The 26686-nt window shown below is 44.6% G+C and overlaps 1 protein-coding gene across 1 annotated transcript in view; it reads right to left on the bottom strand.

Moving 5' to 3' along the window:
• LOC129813310 (dynactin subunit 1-like) overlaps positions 1–26686 on the bottom strand; it is a 94521-nt gene that overhangs the window by 18563 nt on the left and 49272 nt on the right. Inside the window, exons 12-19 of the mRNA XM_055865653.1 lie at positions 25991–26151; positions 24873–25110; positions 23811–24023; positions 14784–14945; positions 8803–8934; positions 8171–8299; positions 6316–6458; positions 4831–4997 (exon numbers count right to left, since the gene is read on the bottom strand). Of these exons, the coding sequence (XP_055721628.1) occupies positions 4831–4997; positions 6316–6458; positions 8171–8299; positions 8803–8934; positions 14784–14945; positions 23811–24023; positions 24873–25110; positions 25991–26151 (1345 nt within the window). The remainder of the gene's footprint in view (positions 1–4830; positions 4998–6315; positions 6459–8170; positions 8300–8802; positions 8935–14783; positions 14946–23810; positions 24024–24872; positions 25111–25990; positions 26152–26686) is intronic.

The following is a 26686-nucleotide window of genomic DNA, read 5'->3' as shown; positions in this document are numbered from 1 at the left end:
ACAGCGAGTTGCAGTAATCCAGACGGGAGATGACAAGTGCCTGGATTAGGACCTGCGCCGCTTCCTGTGTGAGGCAGGGTCGTACTCTGCGGATGTTGTAGAGCATGAACCTACAGGAACGGGCCACCGCCTTGATGTTGGTGGAGAACGACAGGGTGTTGTCCAGGATCACGCCAAGGTTCTTAGCGCTCTGGGAGGAGGACACAATGGAGTTGTCAACCGTGATGGCGAGATCATGGAACGGACAGTCCTTCCCCGGGAGGAAGAGCAGCTCCGTCTTGCCGAGGTTCAGCTTGAGGTGGTGATCCGTCATCCACACTGATATGTCTGCCAGACATGCAGAGATGCGATTCGCCACCTGGTCATCAGAAGGGGGAAAGGAGAAGATTAATTGTGTGTCGTCTGCATAGCAATGATAGGAGAGACCATGTGAGGTTATGACAGAGCCAAGTGACTTGGTGTATAGCGAGAATAGGAGAGGGCCTAGAACAGAGCCCTGGGGGACACCAGTGGTGAGAGCGCGTGGTGAGGAGACAGATTCTCGCCACGCCACCTGGTAGGAGCGACCTGTCAGGTAGGACGCAATCCAAGCGTGGGCCGCGCCGGAGATGCCCAACTCGGAGAGGGTGGAGAGGAGGATCTGATGGTTCACAGTATCGAAGGCAGCCGATAGGTCTAGAAGGATGAGAGCAGAGGAGAGAGAGTTAGCTTTAGCAGTGCGGAGCGCCTCCGTGATACAGAGAAGAGCAGTCTCAGTTGAGTGACTAGTCTTGAAACCTGACTGATTTGGATCAAGAAGGTCATTCTGAGAGAGATAGCAGGAGAGCTGGCCAAGGACGGCACGTTCAAGAGTTTTGGAGAGAAAAGAAAGAAGGGATACTGGTCTGTAGTTGTTGACATCGGAGGGATCGAGTGTAGGTTTTTTCAGAAGGGGTGCAACTCTCGCTCTCTTGAAGACGGAAGGGACGTAGCCAGCGGTCAAGGATGAGTTGATGAGCGAGGTGAGGTAAGGTAGAAGGTCTCCGGAAATGGTCTGGAGGAGAGAGGAGGGGATAGGGTCAAGCGGGCAGGTTGTTGGGCGGCCGGCCGTCACAAGACGCGAGATTTCATCTGGAGAGAGAGGGGAGAAAGAGGTCAAAGCACAGGGTTGGGCAGTGTGAGCAGAACCAGCGGTGTCGTTTGACTTAGCAAACGAGGATCGGATGTCGTCGACCTTCTTTTCAAAATGGTTGACGAAGTCGTCTGCAGAGAGGGAGGAGGGGGGGGGGGTAGGGGGAGGAGGATTCAGGAGGGAGGAGAAGGTGGCAAAGAGCTTCCTAGGGTTAGAGGCAGATGCTTGGAATTTAGAGTGGTAGAAAGTGGCTTTAGCAGCAGAGACAGAAGAGGAAAATGTAGAGAGGAGGGAGTGAAAGGATGCCAGGTCCGCAGGGAGGCGAGTTTTCCTCCATTTCCGCTCGGCTGCCCGGAGCCCTGTTCTGTGAGCTCGCAATGAGTCGTCGAGCCACGGAGCGGGAGGGGAGGACCGAGCCGGCCTGGAGGATAGGGGACATAGAGAGTCAAAGGATGCAGAAAGGGAGGAGAGGAGGGTTGAGGAGGCAGAATCAGGAGATAGGTTGGAGAAGGTTTGGGCAGAGGGAAGAGATGATAGGATGGAAGAGGAGAGAGTAGCGGGGGAGAGAGAGCGGAGGTTGGGACGGCGCGATACCATCCGAGTAGGGGCAGTGTGGGAAGTGTTGGATGAGAGCGAGAGGGAAAAGGATACAAGGTAGTGGTCGGAGACTTGGAGGGGAGTTGCAATGAGGTTAGTGGAAGAACAGCATCTAGTAAAGATGAGGTCAAGCGTATTGCCAGCCTTGTGAGTAGGGGGGGAAGGTGAGAGGGTGAGGTCAAAAGAGGAGAGGAGTGGGAAGAAGGAGGCAGAGAGGAATGAGTCAAAGGTAGACATGGGGAGGTTAAAGTCACCCAGAACTGTGAGAGGTGAGCCGTCCTCAGGAAAGGAGCTTATCAAGGCATCAAGCTCATTGATGAACTCTCCAAGGGAACCTGGAGGGCGATAAATGATAAGGATGTTAAGCTTGAAAGGGCTGGTAACTGTGACAGCATGGAATTCAAAGGAGGCGATAGACAGATGGGTAAGGGGAGAAAGAGAGAATGACCACTTGGGAGAGATGAGGATCCCGGTGCCACCACCCCGCTGACCAGAAGGTCTCGGGGTGTGCGAGAACACGTGGGCAGACGAAGAGAGAGCAGTAGGAGTAGCAGTGTTATCTGTGGTGAGCCATGTTTCCGTCAGTGCCAGGAAGTCGAGGGACTGGAGGGACGCATAGGCTGAGATGAGCTCTGCCTTGTTGGCCGCAGATCGGCAGTTCCAGAGGCCACCGGAGACCTGGAACTCCACGTGGGTCGTGCGGGCTGGGACCACCAGGTTAGGGTGGGCGCGGCCACGCGGTGTGAAGCGTTTGTATGGTCTGTGCAGAGAGGAGAGAACAGGGATAGACAGACACATGGTTGACAGGCTACAGAAGAGGCTACGCTAATGCAATGGAGATTAGAATGACAAGTGGGCTACACGTCTCGAATGTTCAGAAAGTTAAGCTTACGTTGCAAAAAAATAAAAATAAAATACAAGATCTTATTGACTAAAATGATATAGTACTGCTGGCTGGTGAAGTAGCCTGGCTAGCAGTGGCTACGTTGTTGAAAGTGAAGCTGGCTAGGTAACCTCGACAATTTCACTAAATTTCTCTAAACTACACAATTATCATGGATACAAGGACAGCAAAGACAACTAGCTAACACTACGCTAATCAAGTCGTCCCGTTGTAATGTAAGTTTCTACAGTGCTGCTATTCGGTAGAAGTTGGCTAGCTAGCAGTGTTGGCTAGGTAGGAGGACGGCAGCGCGGCAGGCGAAAAATAGCTGGCTAGCTAACCGATAATTACTCAAAGCTACACAATTATCTTAGATAAAAAGAAAGCAAAGAAAACTATGTAGCTAGCTAACACTACACAAGTCAAGTCGTTCCGTTGTAATGTAATCGTTTCTACCGTGCTGCTAATCGGTGGCTAGCTGGCTAGCTAGCAGGGTTGACTACGTTACGTTACGTTACGTTAGGGCGAGAATACCTGGCTAGCGAACCTCAGCGAACCTTGATAACTACACAATTATCACCGATACAAAGACGGCTATGGAGCCAGCTAAGTAGCTAGCTAAGATCGAACAAAACTACAACTCCCTACTACATCACACAGTTCAGACTGGATCTGATTTATCTCTAGAGAAACTACAACTCCCTACTACATCACACAGTTCAGACTGGATCTGATTTATCTCTAGAGAAACTACAACTCCCTACTACATCACACAGTTCAGTCTGGATCTGATTTATCTCTAGAGAAACTACAACTCCCTACTACATCACACAGTTCAGTCTGGATCTGATTTATCTCTAGAGAAACTACAACTCCCTACTACATCACACAGTTCCGGCTGGATCTGATTTATCTCTAGAGAAACTACAACTCCCTACTACATCACACAGTTCAGGCTGGATCTGATTTATCTCTAGAGAAGTGGGAGGGTTTTCAGGAGTAGAATGAAATGTATTCAGAGCGCGCAAGGGAACCAACCACGCATTCAAAGTCGTTACGCATCTGCTTAATTTAAGTCTGAATCCCAACTACTGATTAGTTCGTAGGAAAGGTTTACATTTCCGACGTCTGAATAGTTCCCTAATCTGCTAAATTGTAATTATTGTAATTATTCGATTTATTGCCTACCTCATGCCTTTTGCACACATTGTATATAGATTCTCTTTTTTCTACCATGTTATTGACTTGTTTATTGTTTACTCCATGTGTAACTCTGTGTTGTTGTCTGTTCACACTGCTATGCTTTATCTTGGACAGGTCGCAGTTGCAAATGAGAACTTGTTCTCAACTAGCCTACCTGGTTAAATAAAGGTGAAATAAAAAAAATAAAATAAAAGATGGGAGCAGGAATAACAAGTCTTAAAGGGTTTCAAGGCCGTATTCGGAAAACGATGCCCCCACTAACCTCCTGTCATCCCCGTGACAACGGAGACGATGCCCCCACTAACCTCCTGTCATCCCCGTGACAACGGAGACGATGCCCCCACTAACCTCCTGTCATCCCCGTGACAACGGAGACGATGCCCCCACTAACCTCCTGTCATCCCCGTGACAACGGAGACGATGCCCCCACTAACCTCCTGTCATCCCCGTGACAACGGAGACGATGCCCCCACTAACCTCCTGTCATCCCCGTGACAACGGAGACGATGCCCCCACTAACCTCCTATCATCCCCGTGACAACGGAGACGATGCCCCCACTAACCTCCTGTCATCCCCGTGACAACGGAGACGATGCCCCCACTAACCTCCTGTCATCCCCGTGACAACGGAGACGATGCCCCCACTAACCTCCTATCATCCCCGTGACAACGGAGACGATGCCCCCACTAACCTCCTGTCATCCCCGTGACAACGGAGACGATGCCCACACTAACCTCCTGTCATCCCCGTGACAACGGAGACGATGCCCCCACTAACCTCCTGTCATCCCCGTGACAACGGAGACGATGCCCACACTAACCTCCTGTCATCCCCGTGACAACGGAGACGATGCCCCCACTAACCTCCTGTCATCCCCGTGACAACGGAGACGATGCCCCCATTAACCTCCTGTCATCCCCGTGACAACGGAGACGATGCCCCCACTAACCTCCTGTCATCCCCGTGACAACGGAGACGATGCCCCCACTAACCTCCTGTCATCCCCGTGACAACGGAGACGATGCCCCCACTAACCTCCTGTCATCCCCGTGACAACGGAGGCGATGCCTGACGCTGGCGCTCCTCTCAGCCCGTCCATGGTCATCTTTGATTGGCTGTTCAGACGCTGCTTCAGATCCGCCTTCTCCGACTCCAATTGGTCGATATCGGCCTGCAGCGCGTCCATGGTCTCCTCAAACTCCCTACAGAGGAAATATCTGTTATAAACTGATTCTAGATCAGCCTGAATGACTCTTCTAAAGTAAGGATAAATTGGTGATAACAAGGGTTGGGATCAATTCCATTTCAATTCAGCCAATTCAGAACAATAAACTGGAGCAATATTGGGTATGACAATACTATCTTACATATTCTCTCTATACCAAGGTTCTCCAACCCTGTTCCTGGAGAGGAACCCCCCTGCAGGTTTTGGAGTGAAAACTTACAGGAGGATCTCCCTCCAGGAACAGGGTTGGAGTTAAAACCTACAGGAGGGTCTCTCTCCAGGAACAGGGTTGGAGTTAAAACCTACAGGAGGGTCTCTCTCCAGGAACAGGGTTGGAGTTAAAACCTACAGGAGGGTCTCTCTCCAGGAACAGGGTTGGAGTTAAAACCTACAGGAGGGTATCTCTCCAGGAACAGGGTTGGAGTTAAAACCTACAGGAGGGTATCTCTCCAGAAACAGGGTTGGAGTTAAAACCTACAGGAGAGTAGCTCTCCAGGAACAGGGTTGGAGTTAAAACCTACAGGAGGGTATCTCTCCAGGAACAGGGTTGGAGTTATAACCTACAGGAGGGTATCTCTCCAGGAACAGGGTTGGAGAGCCCTGCTCTACATCTTTTGAAAAAAGATACTAGCTAGAACCTAAAATAGTTCTTCGGCTGTCCCCCATAGGAGAACCCAAAAGAGTCCATAGGTTATACTACGGGGACAGCCGAAGAACCCTTTTGGAACCCGTTTTTCTAAGAGTTTATGTAGCAGACATGAGTCGGTCATAGTTTCTCCTGGTCACGTGATGAGGTAGGCCCCGACCTGCGATTTCAAAAACAGTGTCGTTCCTCGGCCCAAGAGAGAAAGACACTGATTTTAAAGTCGCAGGCGGGGCTACCTCATCACGTGACCATGACCTACTGTATACCATCCACATGACTCATGTCCACTACATGTATACCATCTAGACAGGACTCATGTCCACTACATGTATACCATCTAGACTGGACTCATGTCCACTACATATATACCATCTAGACAGGACTCATGTACACTACATGTATACCATCTAGACAGGACTCATGTACACTACATGTATACCATCTAGACAGGACTCATGTACACTACATGTATACCATCTAGACAGGACTCATGTCCACTACATGTATACCATCTAGACAGGACTCATGTACTCTACATGTATACCATCTAGACATGACTCATGTCCACTACATGTATACCATCTAGACATGACTCATGTCCACTACATGTATACCATCTAGACATGTGTATGTTGTGTTGTGTTCTTACTTCTCCTTCTTCTTGAGCAGAGTCTGAGTCTCGTCTAGATGAGTCTGGATCTTCTCTACGCGCTCGTCTGCGTCTCTAGATGAACTGTCTAGTTTCTTCTCCAACAGACTGAGCCGGACGCTAGCCTCACTCAGCTCCTCTCCCTGAGGACACACACACACAACAGACTGAGCTGGACACTAGTCTCACTCAGCTCCTCTCCCTGAGGACACACACACAACAGACTGAGCCGGACGCTAGCCTCACTCAGCTCCTCTCCCCGAGGACACACACACACAACAGACTGAGCCAGACACTAGCCTCACTCAGCTCCTCTCCCCGAGGACACACACACACAACAGACTGAGCCGGACGCTAGCCTCACTCAGCTCCTCTCCCTGAGGACACACACACACAACAGACTGAGCCGGACGCTAGCCTCACTCAGCTCCTCTCCTCGAGGACACACACACACAACAGACTGAGCCGGACGCTAGCCTCCCTCAGCTCCTCTCCCCGAGGACACACACACACAACAGACTGAGCCAGACACTAGCCTCACTCAGCTCCTCTCCCCGAGGACACACACACACAACAGACTGAGCCAGACACTAGCCTCACTCAGCTCCTCTCCCCGAGGACACACACAAGATGGCGTCGACAGACATGATCGCCCTGTTCCTAGCTTCCGAACCAACTTTGAAGGATTTTTTAATGTTTGTAGTTATTTCTTTACATTATTTGCTCAGAATTATGTCTTAATTCCTTTATTTTTTAAATTTGTGTTGGATGATGTGTGTGATGTTTTGTGTTGTCAGGTATTACTGCACTGTTGGAGCTAGGAACACAAGCGCTTCGCTGCTGTCCTACAAGGGAAGCACCTCTCAATGTGACCTCATAGGAAGGGTTCATTTAACCTACAGGGTTCAGCCTTAGGTCGGGATTAAACCTGAAACCGCACTATTAGACGTTTAAAAGGTAATTAGACATTTAAAAGGTAATTAGACATTTAAAGGTAATTAGACATTTAAAGGGGGAAAAAAGGCTTCACAGTATATATTATAATTCAGAAATGTTCACAAGTTGTTCACTGTTTTCACATGAAACAGACTGACACACATTTTCTGTTTTGACTGATTAGACATTTAAAGGTAACTAGACATTTAAAGGTAACTAGACATTTAAAGGTAATTAGACATTTAAAGGTAATTAGACATTTAAAAGGTAATTAGACATTTAAAAGGTAATTAGACATTTAAAGGTAATTAGACATTTAAAGGTAATTAGACATTTAAAGGTAATTAGACATTTAAAGGTAATTAGACATTTAAAGGTAATTAGACATTTAAAGGTAATTAGACATTTAAAGGTAATTAGACATTTAAAAGGTAATTAGACATTTAAAAGGTAATTAGACATTTAAAAGGTAATTAGACATTTAAAGGTAATTTCCAATTGAACGCACATCTGCAGAGTTTACCTTTAATGCGGCTCTCCATGAACACGGTAACATCGCCTTAAAAAGCATACGTTGTCTAAAAGCAAGATGGTATTAAATCCCAGCCTTAGTTCGGCTGGTTAACTCTGTGTCGGGGTGTTGCGTTCATTGTTGTTCAACCATTGAGAGGCCATCAGGAAGTGTATCAGTGTACCTTGAACTTGAGCAGGAAGTGTGTCAGTGTACCTTGAACTTGAGCAGGAAGTGTGTCAGTGTACCTTGAACTTGAGCAGGAAGTGTGTCAGTGTACCTTGAACTTGAGCAGGAAGTGTGTCAGTGTACCTTGAACTTGAGCAGGAAGTGTGTCAGTGTACCTTGAACTTGAGCAGGAAGTGTGTCAGTGTACCTTGAACTTGAGCAGGAAGTGTGTCAGTGTACCTTGAACTTGAGTGACTTCTTGAGCTCCTTGACGACTGTTTCTCTGTCCTCCAGCTTCATGCCCAGTCCTTCTGCGTCGGTGATCTCCGCTCTGAGGGCTGTGGCACGCAGCTCCACCGGAGGAAGTGTCTGGGGAGGGGGACAAACACAACCGCGTCAACCAATCAAAAGGGACAAACACAACCGCGTCAACCAATCAAAAGGGACAAACACAACCACGTCAACCAATCAAAAGGGACAAACACAACCACATCAACCAATCAAAAGGGACAAACACATCAACCAATCAAAAGAGACAAACACATCAACTAGTCAAAAGGGACAAACACATCAACCAATCAAAAGGGACAAACACGACCACGTCAACCAATCAAAAGGGACAAACACATCAACATCAACCAATCAAACTTGATATAGCACAGTTCCAACAAACAACAACAAAATGCAGTTCAAAGAGCTTAACAAAATAAAAAGATAAGTAATAAATAATCTAATGAATAGAAACATGTCTTCCAGTTCCAACTAAACATGGAAGACAGACTCAGATCAGGATGTTTAACCGGAGTCTAACATCTGGGACTAAGACTACATCATCTACAGTCAATCTACAGTCAAGATGTTGCTATAGTTACCATGATCTGGGGTCTATCTGCGTCGTACTCTCCTTCCTGCATGGCGGTGGCCATCTTGTTCATGGTTGCTATGACGATGCAGCAGGACTGGCGCAGGCACCCATAGGGGTTAGAACCTTGAGTTCCGTAGATCTGGAGACAGACAGACAGGTTAGATATAGAGGTATGGGGTTAGAACCTTGAGTTCCATAGATCTGGAGACAGACAGACAGGTTAGATATAGAGGTATGGGGTTAGAACCTTGAGTTCCATAGATCTGGAGACAGACAGGTTAGATATAGAGGTACGGGGTTAGAACCTTGAGTTCCATAGATCTGGAGACAGACAGACGGGTTAGATATAGAGGTACGGGGTTAGAACCTTGAGTTCCATAGATCTGGAGACAGACAGACAGGTTAGATATAGAGGTACGGGGTTAGAACCTTGAGTTCCATAGATCTGGAGACAGACAGACGGGTTAGATATAGAGGTACGGGGTTAGAACCTTGAGTTCCATAGATCTGGAGACAGACAGGTTAGATATAGAGGTACGGGGTTAGAACCTTGAGTTCCATAGATCTGGAGACAGACAGACAGGTTAGATATAGAGGTATGGGGTTAGAGCCTTGAGTTCCATAGATCTGGAGACAGACAGACAGACAGGTTAGATATAGAGGTATGGGGTTAGAACCTTGAGTTCCATAGATCTGGAGACAGACAGACAGGTTAGATATAGAGGTACGGGGTTAGAACCTTGAGTTCCATAGATCTGGAGACAGACAGACAGGTTAGATATAGAGGTATGGGGTTAGAACCTTGAGTTCCATAGATCTGGAGACAGACAGACAGGTTAGATATAGAGGTATGGGGTTAGAACCTTGATTTCCATAGATCTGGAGACAGACAGACAGACAGACAGACAGGTTAGATATAGAGGTATGGGGTTAGAACCTTGAGTTCCGTAGATCCGGAGACAGACAGACAGGTTAGATATAGAGGTATGGTGTTAGAACCTTGAGTTCCATAGATCTGGAGACAGACAGACAGGTTAGATATAGAGGTATGGGGTTAGAACCTTGAGTTCCATAGATCTGGAGACAGACAGACAGACAGACAGGCAGGTTAGATATAGAGGTATGGGGTTAGAGCCTTGAGTTCCATAGATCTGGAGACAGACAGACAGGTTAGATATAGAGGTATGGGGTTAGAACCTTGAGTTCCATAGATCTGGAGACAGACAGACAGGTTAGATATAGAGGTACGGGGTTAGAACCTTGAGTTCCATATATCTGGAGACAGACAGACAGGTTAGATATAGAGGTATGGGGTTAGAACCTTGAGTTCCATAGATCTGGAGACAGACAGACAGACAGACAGACAGACAGACAGACAGACAGACAGACAGACAGGTTAGATATAGAGGTATGGGGTTAGAACCTTGAGTTCCATAGATCTGGAGACAGACAGACAGGTTAGATATAGAGGTACGGGGTTAGAACCTTGAGTTCCATAGATCTGGAGACAGACAGACAGACAGGTTAGATATAGAGGTACGGGGTTAGAACCTTGAGTTCCATAGATCTGGAGACAGACAGACAGACAGGTTAGATATAGAGGTACGGGGTTAGAACCTTGAGTTCCATAGATCTGGAGACAGACAGACAGACAGGTTAGATATAGAGGTATGGGGTTAGAACCTTGAGTTCCATAGATCTGGAGACAGACAGACAGACAGGTTAGATATAGAGGTACGGGGTTAGAACCTTGAGTTCCATAGATCTGGAGACAGACAGACAGGTTAGATATAGAGGTATGGTGTTAGAACCTTGAGTTCCATAGATCTGGAGACAGACAGACGGGTTAGATATAGAGGTATGGGGTTAGAACATTGAGTTCCATAGATCTGGAGACAGACAGACGGGTTAGATATAGAGGTATGGTGTTAGAACCTTGAGTTCCATAGATCTGGAGACAGACAGACGGGTTAGATATAGAGGTATGGTGTTAGAACCTTGAGTTCCATAGATCTGGAGACAGACAGACAGACAGGTTAGATATAGAGGTACGGGGTTAGAACCTTGAGTTCCATAGATCTGGAGACAGACAGACAGACAGGTTAGATATAGAGGTACGGGGTTAGAACCTTGAGTTCCATAGATCTGGAGACAGACAGACAGACAGGTTAGATATAGAGGTATGGGGTTAGAACCTTGAGTTCCATAGATCTGGAGACAGACAGACAGACAGGTTAGATATAGAGGTACGGGGTTAGAACCTTGAGTTCCATAGATCTGGAGACAGACAGACGGGTTAGATATAGAGGTACGGGGTTAGAACCTTGAGTTCCATAGATCTGGAGACAGACAGACAGGTTAGATATAGAGGTATGGGGTTAGAACCTTGAGTTCCATAGATCTGGAGACAGACAGACGGGTTAGATATAGAGGTACGGGGTTAGAACCTTGAGTTCCATAGATCTGGAGACAGACAGGTTAGATATAGAGGTACGGGGTTAGAACCTTGAGTTCCATAGATCTGGAGACAGACAGACAGGTTAGATATAGAGGTATGGGGTTAGAGCCTTGAGTTCCATAGATCTGGAGACAGACAGACAGACAGGTTAGATATAGAGGTATGGGGTTAGAACCTTGAGTTCCATAGATCTGGAGACAGACAGACAGGTTAGATATAGAGGTACGGGGTTAGAACCTTGAGTTCCATAGATCTGGAGACAGACAGACAGGTTAGATATAGAGGTATGGGGTTAGAACCTTGAGTTCCATAGATCTGGAGACAGACAGACAGGTTAGATATAGAGGTATGGGGTTAGAACCTTGATTTCCATAGATCTGGAGACAGACAGACAGACAGACAGACAGACAGGTTAGATATAGAGGTATGGGGTTAGAACCTTGAGTTCCGTAGATCCGGAGACAGACAGACAGGTTAGATATAGAGGTATGGTGTTAGAACCTTGAGTTCCATAGATCTGGAGACAGACAGACAGGTTAGATATAGAGGTATGGGGTTAGAACCTTGATTTCCATAGATCTGGAGACAGACAGACAGACAGACAGACAGGTTAGATATAGAGGTATGGGGTTAGAACCTTGAGTTCCGTAGATCCGGAGACAGACAGACAGGTTAGATATAGAGGTATGGGGTTAGAACCTTGAGTTCCATAGATCTGGAGACAGACAGACAGACAGACAGACAGGCAGGTTAGATATAGAGGTATGGGGTTAGAGCCTTGAGTTCCATAGATCTGGAGACAGACAGACAGGTTAGATATAGAGGTATGGGGTTAGAACCTTGAGTTCCATAGATCTGGAGACAGACAGACAGGTTAGATATAGAGGTACGGGGTTAGAACCTTGAGTTCCATATATCTGGAGACAGACAGACAGGTTAGATATAGAGGTATGGGGTTAGAACCTTGAGTTCCATAGATCTGGAGACAGACAGACAGACAGACAGACAGACAGACAGACAGGTTAGATATAGAGGTATGGGGTTAGAACCTTGAGTTCCATAGATCTGGAGACAGACAGACAGGTTAGATATAGAGGTACGGGGTTAGAACCTTGAGTTCCATAGATCTGGAGACAGACAGACAGACAGGTTAGATATAGAGGTACGGGGTTAGAACCTTGAGTTCCATAGATCTGGAGACAGACAGACAGACAGGTTAGATATAGAGGTACGGGGTTAGAACCTTGAGTTCCATAGATCTGGAGACAGACAGACAGACAGGTTAGATATAGAGGTATGGGGTTAGAACCTTGAGTTCCATAGATCTGGAGACAGACAGACAGACAGGTTAGATATAGAGGTACGGGGTTAGAACCTTGAGTTCCATAGATCTGGAGACAGACAGACAGGTTAGATATAGAGGTATGGTGTTAGAACCTTGAGTTCCATAGATCTGGAGACAGACAGACGGGTTAGATATAGAGGTATGGGGTTAGAACCTTGAGTTCCATAGATCTGGAGACAGACAGACGGGTTAGATATAGAGGTATGGTGTTAGAACCTTGAGTTCCATAGATCTGGAGACAGACAGACGGGTTAGATATAGAGGTATGGTGTTAGAACCTTGAGTTCCATAGATCTGGAGACAGACAGACAGACAGGTTAGATATAGAGGTACGGGGTTAGAACCTTGAGTTCCATAGATCTGGAGACAGACAGACAGACAGGTTAGATATAGAGGTACGGGGTTAGAACCTTGAGTTCCATAGATCTGGAGACAGACAGACAGACAGGTTAGATATAGAGGTATGGGGTTAGAACCTTGAGTTCCATAGATCTGGAGACAGACAGACAGACAGGTTAGATATAGAGGTACGGGGTTAGAACCTTGAGTTCCATAGATCTGGAGACAGACAGACGGGTTAGATATAGAGGTACGGGGTTAGAACCTTGAGTTCCATAGATCTGGAGACAGACAGACAGACAGACAGACAGACAGACAGACAGACAGACAGACAGACAGACAGACAGACAGACAGACAGGTTAGATATAGAGGTACGGGGTTAGAACCTTGAGTTCCATAGATCTGGAGACAGACAGACAGGTTAGATATAGAGGTATGGGGTTAGAGCCTTGAGTTCCATAGATCTGGAGACAGACAGACGGGTTAGATATAGAGGTACGGGGTTAGAGCCTTGAGTTCCATAGATCTGGAGACAGACAGACGGGTTAGATATAGAGGTACGGGGTTAGAACCTTGAGTTCCATAGATCTGGAGACAGACAGACGGGTTAGATATAGAGGTACGGGGTTAGAGCCTTGAGTTCCATAGATCTGGAGACAGACAGACAGGTTAGATATAGAGGTATGGGGTTAGAACCTTGAGTTCCATAGATCTGGAGACAGACAGACAGGTTAGATATAGAGGTACGGGGTTAGAGCCTTGAGTTCCATAGATCTGGAGACAGACAGACGGGTTAGATATAGAGGTACGGGGTTAGAGCCTTGAGTTCCATAGATCTGGAGACAGACAGACGGGTTAGATATAGAGGTACGGGGTTAGAACCTTGAGTTCCATAGATCTGGAGACAGACAGACGGGTTAGATATAGAGGTACGGGGTTAGAGCCTTGAGTTCCATAGATCTGGAGACAGACAGACGGGTTAGATATAGAGGTACGGGGTTAGAGCCTTGAGTTCCATAGATCTGGAGACAGACAGACGGGTTAGATATAGAGGTACGGGGTTAGAGCCTTGAGTTCCATAGATCTGGAGACAGACAGACGGGTTAGATATAGAGGTAAGGTGTGTGTGTTTGTTTGGTTTTACTATCCTTTTGGGGACCAGAAGACCAGAAGTCCTTACAAAGATAGTGAAACAAGGAAAATTTGGGACATTTCGTCGGTCTCCACAAGGAAAAATACTAGCGGTTAGGAGTTAGGTTAAGGGTTTGGGGTTAAGGTTAGGAGTTAGGTTTAGGTTAAGGGTTCGGGGTTAAGGTTAGGAGTTAGGTTTAGGTTAAGGTTAAGGGTTTGGGGTTAAGGTTAGGAGTTAGGTTTAGGTTAAGGTTAAGGGTTTGGGGTTAAGGTTAGGAGTTAGGTTTAGGTTAAGGTTAAGGGTTTGGGGTTAAGGTTAGGAGTTAGGTTTAGGTTAAGGGTTCGGGCTTAAGGTTAGGAGTTAGGTTTAGGTTAAGGTTAAGGGTTTGGGGTTAAGGTTAGGAGTTAGGTTTAGGTTAAGGGTTTGGGGTTAAGGTTAGAAGTAAGGTTTAGGTTGAAGGGTTTGGGGTTAAGGTTAGGAGTTAGGTTAAGGGTTAAGGGTTTGGGGTTAAGGTTAGGTTAAGGTTAAGGGTTTGGGGTTAAGGTTAGGTTTAGGTTAAGTGTTTGGGGTTTAGGTTAAGGGTTCGGGATTAAGGTTAGGTTTAGGAGTTAGGTTAAGGTTTAGGTTAAGAGTTAGGTTAAGGTTAGGGTTAGGTTAAGGTTAGGGAAAATAATATTTTTAATGGGAATCAACTGTTTGGTTGTGTGTACTACCTGCTCTCCAGCCTTAAAGGCCACGTCCTCTAGTTTGAGTGCGGAGAGTCCCTCCTGCTCCCCTAGATGGGCAACCATCTGCGCCCCTGCAGCCGCCACCTCCTGCAGCACGGCCACCACCCAGGTCAGGTGCTTCCTGCAGTCCAGCAGAATATCTGCCACCTGGGGGAGAAAAAAAACACAGAGACCACATCAGATCACCTGGGGGATCAAACAGTCCGAAGTCAGCTACTTAAATAATTACTATTTCCTGAGGCCCATTCCGATGAATTAACAGACATCGCGTTAATGATTACGAAGAGATGTTATAGTTTACAGTCAGCTAACTTGACCTGATTAAGAGGAGAGATGTTATAGTTTACAGTCAGCTAACTTGACCTGATTACGAGGAGAGATGTTATAGTTTACAGTCAGCTAACTTGACCTGATTACGAGGAGAGATGTTATAGTTTACAGTCAGCTAACTTGACCTGATTACGAGGAGAGATGTTATAGTTTACAGTCAGCTAACTTGACCTGATTAAGAGGAGAGATGTTATAGTTTACAGTCAGCTAACTTGACCTGATTACGAGGAGAGATGTTATAGTTTACAGTCAGCTAACTTGACCTGATTACGAGGAGAGATGTTATAGTTTACAGTCAGCTAACTTGACCTGATTACGAGGAGAGATGTTATAGTTTACAGTCAGCTAACTTGACCTGATTGCGAGGAGAGATGTTATAGTTTACAGTCAGCTAACTTGACCTGATTACGAGGAAAGATGTTATAGTTTACAGTCAGCTAACTTGACCTGATTACGAGGAGAGATGTTATAGTTTACAGTCAGCTAACTTGACCTGATTAAGAGGAGAGATGTTATAGTTTACAGTCAGCTAACTTGACCTGATTACGAGGAGAGATGTTATAGTTTACAGTCAGCTAACTTGACCTGATGAAGAGGAGAGATGTTATCGTTTACAGTCAGCTAACTTGACCTGATGAAGAGGAGAGATGTTATAGTTTACAGTCAGCTAACTTGACCTGATTACGAGGAGAGATGTTATAGTTTACAGTCAGCTAACTTGACCTGATTACGAGGAGAGATGTTATAGTTTACAGTCAGCTAACTTGACCTGATTAGGAGGAGAGATGTTATAGTTTACAGTCAGCTAACTTGACCTGATTACGAGGAGAGTGGTTATAGTTTACAGTCAGCTAACTTGACCTGATTACGAGGAGAGATGTTAGTTTACAGTCAGCTAACTTGACCTGATTAAGAGGAGAGATGTTATAGTTTACAGTCAGCTAACTTGACCTGATTACGAGGAGAGATGTTATAGTTTACAGTCAGCTAACTTGACCTGATGAAGAGGAGAGATGTTATCGTTTACAGTCAGCTAACTTGACCTGATTAGGAGGAGAGATGTTATAGTTTACAGTCAGCTAACTTGACCTGATTACAAGGAGAGATGTTATAGTTTACAGTCAGCTAACTTGACCTGATTACAAGGAGAGATGTTATAGTTTACAGTCAGCTAACTAGACCTGATTACGAGGAGAGATATGTTATAGTTTACAGTCAGCTAACTTGACCTGATTACGAGGAGAGATATGTTATAGTTTACAGTCAGCTAACTTGACCTGATTACGAGGAGAGATGTTATAGTTTACAGTCAGCTAACTTGACCTGATTACGAGGAGAGATGTTATAGTTTACAGTCAGCTAACTAGACCTGATTACGAGGAGAGATATGTTATAGTTTACAGTCAGCTAACTTGACCTGATTAAGAGGAGAGATGTTATAGTTTACAGTCAGCTAACTAGACCTGATTACGAGGAGAGATATGTTATAGTTTACAGTCAGCTAACTTGACCTGATGAAGAGGAGAGATGTTATAGTTTACAGTCAGCTAACTTGACCTGATTACGAGGAGAGATGTTATAGTTTACAGTCAGCTAACTTGACCTGATTACGAGGAGAGATGTTATAGTTTACAGTCAGCTAACTTGACCTGATTACGAGGAGAGATGTTATAGTTTACAGTCAGCTAACTTGACCTGATTAGGAGGAGAGATGTTATAGTTTACAGTCAGCTAACTTGACCTGATTAGGAGGAGAGATGTTATAGTTTACAGTCAGCTAACTTGACCTGATGAAGAGGAGAGATGTTATATTTTACAGTCAGCTAACTTGACCTGATTACGAGGAGAGATGTTATAGTTTACAGTCAGCTAACTTGACCTGATTACGAGGAGAGATGTTATAGTTTACAGTCAGCTAACTTGACCTGATTACGAGGAGAGCTGTTATAGTTTACAGTCAGCTAACTTGACCTGATTACGAGGAGAGATGTTATAGTTTACAGTCAGCTAACTTGACCTGATTACGAGGAGAGATGTTATAGTTTACAGTCAGCTAACTTGACCTGATTACGAGGAGAGATGTTATAGTTTACAGTCAGCTAACTTGACCTGATTACGAGGAGAGATGTTATAGTTTACAGTCAGCTAACTTGACCTGATTAGGAGGAGAGATGTTATAGTTTACAGTCAGCTAACTTGACCTGATTACGAGGAGAGATGTTATAGTTTACAGTCAGCTAACTTGACCTGATTACGAGGAGAGATGTTATAGTTTACAGTCAGCTAACTTGACCTGATTAAGAGGAGAGATGTTATAGTTTACAGTCAGCTAACTTGACCTGATTACGAGGAGAGATGTTATAGTTTACAGTCAGCTAACTTGACCTGATGAAGAGGAGAGATGTTATCGTTTACAGTCAGCTAACTTGACCTGATGAAGAGGAGAGATGTTATAGTTTACAGTCAGCTAACTTGACCTGATTACGAGGAGAGATGTTATAGTTTACAGTCAGCTAACTTGACCTGATTACGAGGAGAGATGTTATAGTTTACAGTCAGCTAACTTGACCTGATTAGGAGGAGAGATGTTATAGTTTACAGTCAGCTAACTTGACCTGATTACGAGGAGAGATGTTATAGTTTACAGTCAGCTAACTTGACCTGATTACGAGGAGAGATGTTATAGTTTACAGTCAGCTAACTTGACCTGATTAAGAGGAGAGATGTTATAGTTTACAGTCAGCTAACTTGACCTGATTACGAGGAGAGATGTTATAGTTTACAGTCAGCTAACTTGACCTGATGAAGAGGAGAGATGTTATCGTTTACAGTCAGCTAACTTGACCTGATTAGGAGGAGAGATGTTATAGTTTACAGTCAGCTAACTTGACCTGATGAAGAGGAGAGATGTTATAGTTTACAGTCAGCTAACTTGACCTGATTACGAGGAGAGATGTTATAGTTTACAGTCAGCTAACTAGACCTGATTACGAGGAGAGATATGTTATAGTTTACAGTCAGCTAACTTGACCTGATTACGAGGAGAGATATGTTATAGTTTACAGTCAGCTAACTTGACCTGATTACGAGGAGAGATGTTATAGTTTACAGTCAGCTAACTTGACCTGATTACGAGGAGAGATGTTATAGTTTACAGTCAGCTAACTAGACCTGATTACGAGGAGAGATATGTTATAGTTTACAGTCAGCTAACTTGACCTGATTAAGAGGAGAGATGTTATAGTTTACAGTCAGCTAACTAGACCTGATTACGAGGAGAGATATGTTATAGTTTACAGTCAGCTAACTTGACCTGATTACGAGGAGATATGTTATAGTTTACAGTCAGCTAACTTGACCTGATTACGAGGAGAGATGTTATAGTTTACAGTCAGCTAACTTGACCTGATTAGGAGGAGAGATGTTATAGTTTACAGTCAGCTAACTTGACCTGATTACGAGGAGAGATGTTATAGTTTACAGTCAGCTAACTTGACCTGATTACGAGGAGAGATGTTATAGTTTACAGTCAGCTAACTTGACCTGATTAGGAGGAGAGATGTTATAGTTTACAGTCAGCTAACTTGACCTGATTACGAGGAGAGATGTTATAGTTTACAGTCAGCTAACTTGACCTGATTACGAGGAGAGATGTTATAGTTTACAGTCAGCTAACTTGACCTGATTACGAGGAGAGATGTTATAGTTTACAGTCAGCTAACTTGACCTGATTACGAGGAGAGATGTTATAGTTTACAGTCAGCTAACTTGACCTGATTAAGAGGAGAGATGTTATCGTTTACAGTCAGCTAACTTGACCTGATTAGGAGGAGAGATGTTATAGTTTACAGTCAGCTAACTAGACCTGATTAAGAGGAGAGATGTTATAGTTTACAGTCAGCTAACTTGACCTGATTAGGAGGAGAGATGTTATAGTTTACAGTCAGCTAACTAGACCTGATTACGAGGAGAGATGTTATAGTTTACAGTCAGCTAACTTGACCTGATTAGGAGGAGAGATGTTATAGTTTACAGTCAGCTAACTAGACCTGATTACGAGGAGAGATGTTATAGTTTACAGTCAGCTAACTTGACCTGATTAGGAGGAGAGATGTTATAGTTTACAGTCAGCTAACTAGACCTGATTACGAGGAGAGATGTTATAGTTTACAGTCAGCTAACTTGACCTGATTAGGAGGAGAGATGTTATAGTTTACAGTCAGCTAACTTGACCTGATTACGAGGAGAGATGTTATAGTTTACAGTCAGCTAACTTGACCTGATTAGGAGGAGAGATGTTATAGTTTACAGTCAGCTAACTTGACCTGATTACGAGGAGAGATGTTATAGTTTACAGTCAGCTAACTTGACCTGATTACGAGGAGAGATGTTATAGTTTACAGTCAGCTAACTTGACCTGATTACGAGGAGAGCTGTTATAGTTTACAGTCAGCTAACTTGACCTGATTAAGAGGAGAGATGTTATAGTTTACAGTCAGCTAACTTGACCTGATTACGAGGAGAGCTGTTATAGTTTACAGTCAGCTAACTTGACCTGATTACGAGGAGAGCTGTTATAGTTTACAGTCAGCTAACTTGACCTGATTACGAGGAGAGATGTTATAGTTTACAGTCAGCTAACTTGACCTGATTAGGAGGAGAGATGTTATAGTTTACAGTCAGCTAACTTGACCTGATTACGAGGAGAGATGTTATAGTTTACAGTCAGCTAACTTGACCTGATTAAGAGGAGAGATGTTATAGTTTACAGTCAGCTAACTTGACCTGATTACGAGGAGAGCTGTTATAGTTTACAGTCAGCTAACTTGACCTGATTACGAGGAGAGCTGTTATAGTTTACAGTCAGCTAACTTGACCTGATTACGAGGAGAGATGTTATAGTTTACAGTCAGCTAACTTGACCTGATTAGGAGGAGAGATGTTATAGTTTACAGTCAGCTAACTTGACCTGATTACGAGGAGAGCTGTTATAGTTTACAGTCAGCTAACTTGACCTGATTACGAGGAGAGATGTTATAGTTTACAGTCAGCTAACTTGACCTGATTACGAGGAGAGATATGTTATAGTTTACAGTCAGCTAACTTGACCTGATTAAGAGGAGAGCTGTTATAGTTTACAGTCAGCTAACTTGACCTGATGAAGAGGAGAGCTGTTATAGTTTACAGTCAGCTAACTTGACCTGATTACGAGGAGAGATGTTATAGTTTACAGTCAGCTAACTTGACCTGATTAAGAGGAGAGATGTTATAGTTTACAGTCAGCTAACTTGACCTGATTAAGAGGAGAGATGTTATAGTTTACAGTCAGCTAACTTGACCTGATTACGAGGAGAGATGTTATAGTTTACAGTCAGCTAACTTGACCTGATGAAGAGGAGAGATGTTATCGTTTACAGTCAGCTAACTTGACCTGATGAAGAGGAGAGATGTTATAGTTTACAGTCAGCTAACTTGACCTGATGAAGAGGAGAGATGTTATAGTTTACAGTCAGCTAACTTGACCTGATTACGAGGAGAGATGTTATAGTTTACAGTCAGCTAACTTGACCTGATTACGAGGAGAGATGTTATAGTTTACAGTCAGCTAACTTGACCTGATTAGGAGGAGAGATGTTATAGTTTACAGTCAGCTAACTTGACCTGATTACGAGGAGAGATGTTATAGTTTACAGTCAGCTAACTTGACCTGATTACGAGGAGAGATGTTATAGTTTACAGTCAGCTAACTTGACCTGATTACGAGGAGAGATGTTATAGTTTACAGTCAGCTAACTTGACCTGATTACGAGGAGAGATGTTATAGTTTACAGTCAGCTAACTTGACCTGATTAAGAGGAGAGATGTTATCGTTTACAGTCAGCTAACTTGACCTGATTAGGAGGAGAGATGTTATAGTTTACAGTCAGCTAACTAGACCTGATTACGAGGAGAGATGTTATAGTTTACAGTCAGCTAACTTGACCTGATTAGGAGGAGAGATGTTATAGTTTACAGTCAGCTAACTTGACCTGATTACGAGGAGAGATGTTATAGTTTACAGTCAGCTAACTTGACCTGATTAGGAGGAGAGATGTTATAGTTTACAGTCAGCTAACTAGACCTGATTACGAGGAGAGATGTTATAGTTTACAGTCAGCTAACTTGACCTGATTAGGAGGAGAGATGTTATAGTTTACAGTCAGCTAACTAGACCTGATTACGAGGAGAGATGTTATAGTTTACAGTCAGCTAACTTGACCTGATTAGGAGGAGAGATGTTATAGTTTACAGTCAGCTAACTTGACCTGATTACGAGGAGAGATGTTATAGTTTACAGTCAGCTAACTTGACCTGATTACGAGGAGAGATGTTATAGTTTACAGTCAGCTAACTTGACCTGATTACGAGGAGAGCTGTTATAGTTTACAGTCAGCTAACTTGACCTGATTAAGAGGAGAGATGTTATAGTTTACAGTCAGCTAACTTGACCTGATTACGAGGAGAGCTGTTATAGTTTACAGTCAGCTAACTTGACCTGATTACGAGGAGAGATGTTATAGTTTACAGTCAGCTAACTTGACCTGATTAGGAGGAGAGATGTTATAGTTTACAGTCAGCTAACTTGACCTGATTACGAGGAGAGATGTTATAGTTTACGGTCAGCTAACTTGACCTGATTACGAGGAGAGATGTTATAGTTTACAGTCAGCTAACTTGACCTGATTACGAGGAGAGATATGTTATAGTTTACAGTCAGCTAACTTGACCTGATTAAGAGGAGAGCTGTTATAGTTTACAGTCAGCTAACTTGACCTGATGAAGAGGAGAGCTGTTATAGTTTACAGTCAGCTAACTTGACCTGATTACGAGGAGAGATGTTATAGTTTACAGTCAGCTAACTTGACCTGATTAAGAGGAGAGATGTTATAGTTTACAGTCAGCTAACTTGACCTGATTAAGAGGAGAGATGTTATAGTTTACAGTCAGCTAACTTGACCTGATTACGAGGAGAGATGTTATAGTTTACAGTCAGCTAACTTGACCTGATGAAGAGGAGAGATGTTATTGTTTTAAAAAAGGGGCCATTGTTCTACTTTACTACAGTAGTAAGTTAATAAAACCTCTCTTGTTTACATTCAGCTAGTCGTTTGACGAGCATTTATTTGGTATGTTGACACTTATTTCTTTAAATGCAAGGGGACTGAAAAACAATCTTAAAATGAAAGCCATACTATTATTTTGTAAAGGGAAAATAATATCTAATTGCACTTTTCTTCAAGAGATGCAATTAAGTGCTGAGGACATAAAGTTTTGGACTAATCAAATGGGCGATAAAACCTTCTTCAGTCACTGTTCATGTTTATTTTACCTTTGTTTAACTAGGGCAAGTCAGTTAAGAACAAATTCTTATTTTCAATGACGGCCTACCGGGGAACAGTGGGTTAACTGTCTTGTTCAGGGGCAGAACAACAGATTTGTACCTTGTCAGCTCGGGGATTTGAACTTGCAACCTTTCGGTTATTAGTCCAACACTCTAAACCACTTCATTAAAAATGAACATCAAATTCCATTTTTTTTATTTTTAAATCCCAGTTATATCAGAGGTAAATTACTGTATCTAGGTATTAACATCACCAAAGATGATGATACAAGTGACAAAATGAATGTGTTTTAATCGAAACCAGGAGTTGTAAGTTCAGGCTGAACATTTGACTTCAAGGAGATCTTTCCATTTTAGTCACGTGTACTCTGCCTTTATGAAGACTTCCCCCAACTTTACTGTTTTCCAACATGTCCAAATGTATACAGAATCCAGAGTTACAGCCTTTAAAAAGCTAGAAATTCTTTTTTTTTTTTAAACGGCCTACAGTATTTGGCATCGATATGAGTCAGAATTGACTACAAAGTGTAAACGGGATAATTTTGGTCATAAAGTCAGTCTGGTGTAACATGGAGTTTGCAACGTGTGTGTGTCACAATGGGTAAATGAAGGTTGGCTTTTGGATTTGCTCTCTATCCAAATGCATAGACAGTGAGACAGACCTGTGAGACAGACCCATAGACAGTGAGACAGACCTGTGAGACAGACCCATAGACAGTGAGACAGACCTGTGAGACAGACCCATAGACAGTGAGACAGACCCATAGACAGTGAGACAGACCCATAGACAGTGAGACAGACCCATAGACAGTGAGACAGACCTGTGAGACAGACCCATAGACAGTGAGACAGACCCATAGACAGTGAGACAGACCCATAGACAGTGAGACAGACCCATAGACAGTGAGACAGACCCATAGACAGTGACACAGACCTGCCCAGCAGCTCCGACTTTGTTTTCACGAGACAACACGTTGCATATTTGTTAACTTGAGAAATACTGCACCATACCATACCTTAGTTAGATGTAAAATTGCGCAAAATATTGTATTATTTTCTATATAAATTCTGCTCAGGCCTCTGTCTATATGACATTGTGCCAAAACTGTGGCCAGTCTCTCTACCCGCTGTAACCCTAACCAAGAGTGCAGCTCAGTTAAACTGATTGGTTGCCTGCTGTAGGAAGGTGAGTGCTGATTGGTTACCTGCTGTAGGAAGGTGAGTGCTGATTGGTTACCTGCTGTAGGAAGGTGAGTGCTGATTGGTTACCTGCTGTAGGAAGGTGAGTGCTGATTGGTTACCTGCTGTAGGAAGGTGAGTGCAGCAGGTATCCCAGGTACGTCCGTACCAGGCATGCGTCGGCGGATCTTCTTACAGAACTGTCTGATGTCAGAACAGGAAGTCTCTAGGTCCTTCAGCAGCACGGCCAGGTCCGTCTTCTCCTGCCCTGTGTGTAGGAACGCACGCAAACGACCAACCTCCACACACATACAGTCCAACGCACTCTGGGTAAACTACAGACAGGGAGAGAGGGGGGAGAAGAGGGAAAGAAAGAGAGATAGCAGGAGGGAGGGGGCAGGGGGTCGAAAGAGAGAGAGATAGCGGGGGAGGGAGGGGGGGAGAAAGAGGGAGAGAAAGAGATAGCGGGAGAGGGAGGGAAAGAGGGCGATAACAGGAGGGAGGGAGCAGGGGGGTCGAAAGAGAGAGAGATAGCGGGAGAGGGAGAGAAAGAGAGGGAGGGAGAGAAAGAGAGAGATATAGTGGGAGAGGGAAGTGGGGGAGGAGAGAGAGAGATAACAGGAGAGGGAGGGGAGGAAAGATGGAGAGAGAGATAGGAGAGGGGGAGAAAGAGGGAGAGGGGGGAGAGATATATAGCAGGAGAGGGAGAGGGGGGAGAAAGAGGGAGAGAGAGAGAGATAGTAGGAGAGGAAGGGGGGAGAAAGAGATAGAGGGAGAGGAGGGAGAGAGATATAGAGGGAGAGGGGGGGAGAAAGAGGGAGATAGCAGGAGAGGGAGAGGGGGGAGAGATATATAGCAGGAGAGGAAGAGGGGGGAGAAAGAGGGAGAGAGAGATAGATAGTAGGAGAGGGAGGGGGGAGAAAGAGATGGAGAGAGATATAGAGGGAGAGGGGGGAGAAAGAGGGAGAGAGAGATAGCAGGAGAGGGAGCGTGTCAGAAGAAGTCACGTGGAGATACATCCCCTGTAGTTACAGGAACCCACTAGGTTTTAACAACAGCAGTGGAGATACATCCCCTGTAGTTACAGGAACCCACTAGGTTTAACAACAGCCTTCCAGTCGGATTTTGACCTGTGACTTAAAAGTTTTGGCATTGAACACACGTGGAATAAAGATTCTAGGTACCCTGATGTGATCAGCCAGGTGCATGGTACAGTCTTCTGTCTGCTCTGCCAGGTGGATACTGTACAGGTGCTGGTAGTATTTGATGGCCTTGGTGAGTGGCGCCACATTCACCGTCTCATCCAGCTGGTCTTTGTGCAGCAGGTCAATCAGGAAGTCCAGGGAACGTTCGTGCACGCCCATCTCCGGGTACAGCGTCCCGATCTTCTGATATACCTCCACACTGCATTGGTTCAGCGCTCTAACACACACACACACACACACACACACACACACACACACACACACACACACACACACACACACACACACACACACACACACACACACACACACACACACACACACACAGTAGTTGAGTGAGATCTTTCCATGTTGAATGCAGTGTAGTTAAATAGAAAAGTATGTGACTAAACTTACTGTTCATATTTATGTAATGTAGCAGACTGACTTACTGCTCATATTTATGTAATGTAGCAGACTGACTTACTGTTCATATTTATGTAATGTAGCAGACTGACTTACTGTTCATATTTATGTAATGTAGCAGACTGACTTACTGTTCATATTTATGTAATGTAGCAGACTGACTTAGTGTTCATATTTATGTAATGTAGCAGACTGACTTACTGTTCATGTTTATGTAATGTAGCAGACTGATTTACTGTTCATATTTATGTAATGTAGCAGACTGACTTACTGTTCATGTTTATGTAATGTAGCAGACTGATTTACTGTTCATATTTATGTCATGTAGCAGACTGACTTACTGCTCATATTTATGTAATGTAGCAGACTGACTTACTGTTCATATTTATGTAATGTAGCAGACTGACTTACTGCTCATATTTATGTCATGTAGCAGACTGACTTACTGCTCATATTTATGTCATGTAGCAGACTGACTTACTGCTCATATTTATGTCATGTAGCAGACTGACTTACTGCTCATATTTATGTAATGTAGCAGACTGACTTACTGCTCATATTTATGTAATGTAGCAGACTGACTTAATGTAGCAGACTGACTTACTGCTCATATTTATGTAATGTAGCAGACTGACTTAATGTAGCAGACTGACTTACTGTTCATATTTATGTCATGTAGCAGACTGACTTACTGCTCATATTTATGTAGTGTAGCCTGTAGTAAACTGAGAGAGTAGACGAGTCCAGCAGCAAAGCTCAGCTGTTCCCCAGCCGCTCCTCTCATGCCGCTCCTCTCCACACAGTTGTCACTCAGATCAAACTTCTCCTGGGCCTGCTTGGTGATCAGCTCCGCCTGGGGACGCAGGCACACATATAACTGGCGGGATTTAAACCCGGCTCTCCGCCTGGGGACGCAGGCACACGTATAACTGGCGGGATTTAAACCCGGCTCTCCGCCTGGGGACGCAGGCACACGTATAACTGGCGGGATTTAAACCCGGCTCTCCGCCTGGGGACGCAGGCACACGTATAACTGGCGGGATTTAAACCCGGCTCTCCGCCTGGGGACGCAGGCACACGTATAACTGGCGGGATTTAAACCCGGCTCTCCGCCTGGGGACGCAGGCACACATATAACTGGCGGGATTTAAACCCGGCTCTCCGCCTGGGGACGCAGGCACACGTATAACTGGCGGGATTTAAACCCGGCTCTCCGCCTGGGGACGCAGGCACACATATAACTGGCGGGATTTAAACCCGGCTCTCCGCCTGGGGACGCAGGCACACTTATAACTGGCGGGATTTAAACCTGGCTCTCCCACGGGAGAAACCAATGTGTTGACCGTTAGACCAAAAGGACATGACCTTTTTTTTGGCCCAGGACCAAC

Source organism: Salvelinus fontinalis, chromosome 16, assembly GCF_029448725.1.
Source record: "Salvelinus fontinalis isolate EN_2023a chromosome 16, ASM2944872v1, whole genome shotgun sequence".
NCBI classification, from domain to species: Eukaryota; Metazoa; Chordata; class Actinopteri; order Salmoniformes; family Salmonidae; genus Salvelinus; species Salvelinus fontinalis.
The sequence above is the reverse complement of the archived record's forward strand: the minus strand, read 5'-3'. Positions and strand labels throughout refer to the sequence as shown.